This window comes from Drosophila guanche, unplaced genomic scaffold (assembly GCF_900245975.1).
Source record: "Drosophila guanche unplaced genomic scaffold, DGUA_6, whole genome shotgun sequence".
Classification (NCBI taxonomy): domain Eukaryota; kingdom Metazoa; phylum Arthropoda; class Insecta; order Diptera; family Drosophilidae; genus Drosophila; species Drosophila guanche.
In genome coordinates this window covers 1186168-1192487 of record NW_022995754.1, presented here as the reverse complement: position 1 = coordinate 1192487, position 6320 = coordinate 1186168, and the positions used below count along the sequence as shown (strand labels likewise).

The 6320-nt window shown below is 42.5% G+C and overlaps 1 protein-coding gene across 4 annotated transcripts in view; it reads left to right on the top strand.

The window, feature by feature from the left end:
* LOC117589169 (sterile alpha and TIR motif-containing protein 1) overlaps positions 1-6320 on the top strand; it is a 35290-nt gene that overhangs the window by 5214 nt on the left and 23756 nt on the right. Inside the window, exon 1 of one of the 4 annotated variants that reach the window (XM_034280881.1) lies at positions 1685-1825. The exons of the other annotated variants lie outside the window; for them this stretch is intronic. Within the exon in view, the coding sequence (XP_034136772.1) occupies positions 1700-1825 (126 nt within the window). The 5' untranslated portion in view covers positions 1685-1699. Of the gene's footprint in view, positions 1-1684; positions 1826-6320 lie in introns of those variants that run through there. 4 annotated transcript variants of the gene reach the window in all.

Here is a 6320-nt window from a genome sequence, read left to right as displayed (position 1 = left end):
AATAAATGCTAAATAAAACTATAAATAATTCATGTGCTAAAATTATGTAAATTTAAATGAAAGTCTAAAGAAATAAATTCAAAATTAGTGCACAAAAAGTCAAGAATACATTTTCATAAATTGTTGAAATACAATATTTAGTGGGCTAATGGAACGAGTTAACAGCAGACCAACAGACACACAGAAACCAGTTGAACAGAAAAGCCAAAAATAAAACTAGAAATGAGAGAAAAACCTCAAAAAAATCAAGCTTACAATTAAATTGCGTAGGCAACAGAATCCACAGACATGTGAAAAAATCAATCAGACAGAAGCCCACGCTTTGGGCCAGGTCTAGTCGCTGTTGGCCAAACCCCAAAAACAAAAGTGCAACAGGAAAACGAGCAGTCGCTTGGCTCGGCTTGCCCGAGCGGAAACTCATTAGCCAACAAAAACAACACACTGAAAATATGCAAGCGGAAATGGGGAAAAACCATCAGCACGTGGGCTGCACACACACATGGACAACTTCTTCCCCCTTGTGTGGGCTTTGAACTTGCTGTTGAGGTGTGAAAAACCAGTCGAAAGTCGAATCCAAGTCAAGGTCTCATGAGGCTGGAAATGACATAAAATATTTGTTTGTTTATGTGCGTGCATTCTGTGGGATTTTGAGAGCTTCAAAACTTATGGAAAACTCTGGAATGTCTGCCCCAATAATATTCATAGATATTCAAGCTCGAAAAGGGCTGCCTTTTATGGATTAAAGATATACAATTTCCAATAGAAACTTCTCGCTCAAAGCTGCATTTGTTAGTCATGGAAATGTTGCCCATTAAAAGGTATCTTTTAAGCTGTTTCATTGGCCAAAGATGCGAGATTGCTACTCATTTCATAGGTAGCCATAAAACCCCTGTTAGCTGCCAACGATCCAAAGAACAGACCATTAAACAGAGCCCACACTTTCCATGATAGTTTCATCATTTAGTTTCGTGAAATGCAGCCCCCTTTGTATGCGAAACTCTAGCCACATAATCAGCTACGTTTGTTGTGTGTGTGTGTTGTGTATCTTTCGGATACATTTGTCACAAGTCGGCACACGGCACCAGCCGACACGGACAAAACCAGTTCTTGTGGCATTTCTTCTTGTGCGTAAGCCGCTCTTTTTTTCCCCTTCTGTATCTTCGCATCTCTTCTTGTGTGTGTGTTTGTGTGGCTTTTGTTGTCTGGTTAACGGTTCCCCGCAAAAAATAAATAAAGAGAAATAATCATAAGACCCGCACAGAGCACAAAACCAGATGCTTGTTAATTGTTTTTGTTTATCGAAACTTGTGTATGGGGGAAAATAATGAGCTTTTGCCCAAAATATTTATGGAATTTTCTGAATATAAACTTCAGTTTTTCTCTCCCTCGCTGGTTTTTGTTGCTGCTGAAAAGAATGCTTATTGTCTTACCTGTTCGGTTAATAATGAAATGCAAATGAAATATGCCTCTGTTTTGGTTTAAGAATTTCCAGGAAAAAATGCCAATGAACCTCTCAAAATTTCAATAAACAAAACAGCAAAAAAAAATAAGGGAAAATCCCCCAACCGAAGAGTAACGAAATAAACGAAAGATTCGGATAAAACAGTTCGAATAGAGTGCAGGAAAGAATAAAAATACTTTGAATACTGTGAGTGTGACAAGTGAATGAAGTGAGAGATCCAGCTACGAATCTACGAATATGGTTGTCACCTCAACGCGAAGTCCACTGCTGGCGCAGTCGCAGCCCGCGAGTGCCTCAAGTGGCAGCCACACGGCGGCCGCCGCACTGCGCTCCCGCTTGATATTCCCTCGGCAGCATTATCAGGTAATTGATAATCCCCTCCAGCCAGCGCTTCTCCTCTGCCCTGACCCTAAATGGAGTGGCACAACAATGCGTTTTGACGGGTGTGTGGCACAGAGGCACAGGCACAGTCGTACATTAACCCCAAGGCGCCGCGCTATGGCTGGAAATGACCGGTATGACGGCGGAGACGTAGAACGGAGCGGGGCAGACGGACGTCTCTCCTAATGGTCAAAAAAGCAAGTGAAAGGCACAGAAACACACACAGACACTCGATGCCCGTTCCCTGGGGTACGAGTATACATTCTTGTGTGTATTTATGACCGCCTTGCCCTGCTGTATATATAGAAATCTTTATGATTTCATATTGTTGCTGCACATTTAGTGTGTTCCCATTGTTGTTGTTGTTGCCCGTGCGCCAGACGGAACCCCCGAGAGACACAAGAAGAGAACAAGCCACAAGAAGGGCCTAAGAGAAAGAGGGAGAGAGCGGAAGAGCCCAGGGAATGTAAAACTGTTAATGGCCTGTCGCCCTCTATCCACTATTTTCACTTACACACCACATAATTCCCTCTGTCCACCGCTGATAAGAGAATTTTAAGCAGAAACAAAGAGGAATATCTAGAGGAAATGCCAATTGTTGCGTTCTGTTGGGATTTCATGCAGACAGAAATTATGATAAAAGATTGCAACAACTAGAAATTATAGCATCTTGCATTTTAAACAGATCGAAAACAATTGCTAAGTGAAGCTGTGCCAAAATATTGAAGGTCATTGAAGCAGACTCTGAGCCTCCGACTGTTGGGGAACTCGCAGTCAAAACACTCCCCTTTGGAGGCCTAGACTAAAGTTCTTTTACAACTTTAACTGGAATTCCCAATACTTTCCATTACTTACAACCAAAACTCTAGACTCCAGACACCAAAACATTATAATGTGACATTTTAAACTTATTTTAAATGAATTAATTACCCAACTCAAAAACGCCACTTAAAACCAAACTCAATGTCCATTTTTAGTGCATTTCGAAGTGTAGCTAATTTTTGTGACGCCTGTTAAATGTAATTTTAATTGTTTTACGATCCCTGCCACACGACCCTTGAACCTGAAGCGCATTTAGAGGCTAAATACCTTGAATTTAATAACCCAACCATGAAATATAAACATGAGCACAAAAATCCAAACACGTTTTTGTGATTTTGAATATCCACAATGTTGGCAAGATGTTCAGTAGAAGAACAACATCCAACCACAAGAATGGGATGGAAAAACCAAACCACACACAAAGTATTCAAAATGCCGGCACATAAATTGTCCCGAATTTGTTTATAATTAATTTCATGCGGCGTTTGTTTATGGCAATTGAATGGGAAATGTGCGTCAACTGCTGCAGCTTTTCATAGGGGACGGCGAGACATTCAATCCCCAAATGTTGGAAAAACATCTGTCAATTTGCACTTTCGACCTGCGACAAGGCGAAAAGCAAAGAAAAACCCAGATCCAGGGACAGGGCAAGGGACAGGGCCAGGGCCAGGGCTCTCCCCACAAATCGGTTAAAGATTTCAAAGAACATTTTCTCTTTGGGTTTTCTCTATGCTATATATAAGATATATATATATATATTTTGTGTGTTGTGGAACTGCCACGATCTGGATCTGGATCTTTGTTGTGCGCATTTTCTTCTTGCTGCTTTTCCCCGTCTGTTTTTCTTTTGTTTCGACTCTAAAGTGGAACCCCGAATGTTTTATTTCTGTTCTGCCGAGTTCCGCCGTCTCTCTCCTTTGTCTGTATAGAAAATCTACACAATTTGATTTCCAGTCGACTGCCGACTGGTGTCTGGTCTTTGGTCCCTGGTCTTCACTGGTCTTCTCTGCTGCCTGGTTGCGGCCTGCCTCACTCACTGACGTCAATTGGTGGATGGGCGACCCCTACCCCCATTATAAGTAGACTTTGAAATGGGGGGAATTTCAGCCTCAACAAAATTGAGATACACATGTGTATGCCCCCCATATGTAGATATGTTTGTCTGTATCTTTTGGCGCCCCTGCTCTATCGTGTGTAGTAACTAAATTTTAATATGTTGTACGAGTGTATTGCGATTGTTGTTTGATTCTTGGGAAATTGTGTGCTTTTGCTGTGTCAAAAGTGTGGGGGAAATCTACGCATAAAAATGAGTTATAGAAGGGAAATGCCAGAAAGATATTATTATAATTTTTACCTAGATTTCCAGTGGGTTTTTAGGCTAAAAGTCTGCAATTTGATGATTAATGAACGAATTGCAAAGCTCCATTGGGTATCAAAATAGTAAAATATCATTTAATTTTGAGTTATCTGAATTATAGACCCACTTTGTAGATCTCTTTGAGATGGAAACTTGTTTGGGGTCCAGTTCAAATGCTCGTAACTCATGAATGAATTCAATTAAAATGAACATCAGAGCCGTGGGGTGGGAGCGAGTGCAGCCCGGCAAAGATATCACACGCTCCACAAACACTTAACCGCCACTCAATTACAAGGGAAAAGCAACAAAAACAACAGAAGCAACAGCGAAAAGCTTTAATTCAAATTTGCAACGGTTTGTGGGAGAGCAACCGCATTGTGAGAGAGGGAGAGAACGAGCTGCTGCAGTGTGAGTGTGTGTAAGCAATAACAAGAAGAGCAACAAGTTTCCGAAAGCTCTCTCTGCTTTTTGGCGGCTGCCTGCCAGTGTTGATTAGCAGCCAATGATTGCTGCTGTTGCTGCTCGCTCTCTCTCCGCAACTCTCTTGCCGCAGCGAGCGGTGAGCGGTGAGCGGTGCTTTTCATTCATTTTCATTTATTCCGTTTCTCCGTTGTGTTCGCCGTCGCCTGTGGCCGTCGCCGCGCGTGCAAAAGTTGAGAGGAACAACTGCAAAAATACGTAATAAAATCGCAGTTAACTTCCCGATACAAATCGTAATAGTAAATAAAAGATATAACGTTTGTGCACCGATTTGATTTGATTTGCGATAAAGATAAAAGCCTTCGTTGCGAGAGGGGAAAAGCGGGGCGAGCCCCGAAATGTGCAAACTTTAAAAGTGAAAAGATAAAGGTAACCGAAGCTCTGGAAGTTCTAGAAATTCTAGAACCTAGGAAATGTTTTCTTAACAACAGGAAATTTGTTATAAACTGAGTGTGTGTTCGTGTGTGTGTTTTCCCCCTAAAAGACATTAAAAATTTGCTATTGTTATTGTTTATATTCGATGGGGTACGGGGTTCTTTCCTTTCCTGCCGTGGATCCCATGTATCTGATAGATACTGTATGCATGGCGAATGAGATAGTTTTTGTCGTAATTGTGTGGGCTCTCTCTCTGTGTGTGTGTTTTATGGTCGATTGGCTCGATTATGCTTTTGATACACCTAGAATATAGAGAACAGAACAGAAAGCCATTAAAAGCATATACAACTTGGCACCTCTCTCGCCCATTGGCACTGGGCCCAGACTCAGGCCCAGATCGACCGAATGAATCTGTGAACCGGTTTCCACAGCTGTCTTCGCGTTGGCTGGCAGATAGTTGGGCTTGAATGTTGGGCGAAATTCTGTTTCCCCCCCTCATACATGTGTGTTGTGTTTAATTTATGGCTTATCTTTCGAACCACTGGGAACTACTTCGTTCCCGTATTGTTATCGAATCACAGAACGCGACAAACTTGTCAAAAAGACATTGGCCCGACCCACGCAATCGGGCAATCAAAGGCGGGATCCACACACAAAGAAAACAGAAACAGAAACACCATACCAAACACACCCTTCCCAAAGCGCTTGTGGATATTGCAGGGATTGCAATTTGACCCCCACGAACGCCCCGAAAATGGAGGAAGCAAGTCCTGAAAACAATTCCCAAAATGCGTCATTTGTTCAACAACAAGAAAGGGGTTTACGGGAGAGAGAGAGAGAGAGAGCCAACCGCCCTTAATGTTTGGTATCTCCATTGAATTTATGGGTAAAACTTTAATTGATTTATTCACACACAAACCCAAGACCTCTTCCGATGGGAGAGTTCTGTCTTTAAGTTATAGTTTCCTGTATCCTTGCCGATTTTCACCATCAAAAGTAAACTCTTAAGAACTGTTTCGAGTCGGCTAAGAGTCTCTTGGGGCACCCTTTCTCGTATCAATCGTTCACTTAAGCAATAATCAAGAACCAGCCAAACATATCTAACAAACCTCAAGTGCTGCCATTGAAATACCTGACTAAAAACACGCACACACAATTTTCCCAGAAGTACCAACCAGATCCGATCTCGTCCTCTGTTGGGGTTCCCCTTGGTTTGACTTTTGGCACTGGTTGCACCTGCACCCACGCAGTGTCTGGTGGCCCCAGCAAATGTAACGTCAAATCCCTCGGGCATTAGATTAATCTGAGGCTAATGAGACAGATTTCTAGTCGCGGGGAACGATGCTTCTAATTGGCAGTGGCAGTGCCAGTGGCTGTGGCACACCCAATAACAAAATCTCGGTGCAGCAGCAGCAGCAGCATCAGGCGACCGCAGCTGTTGCC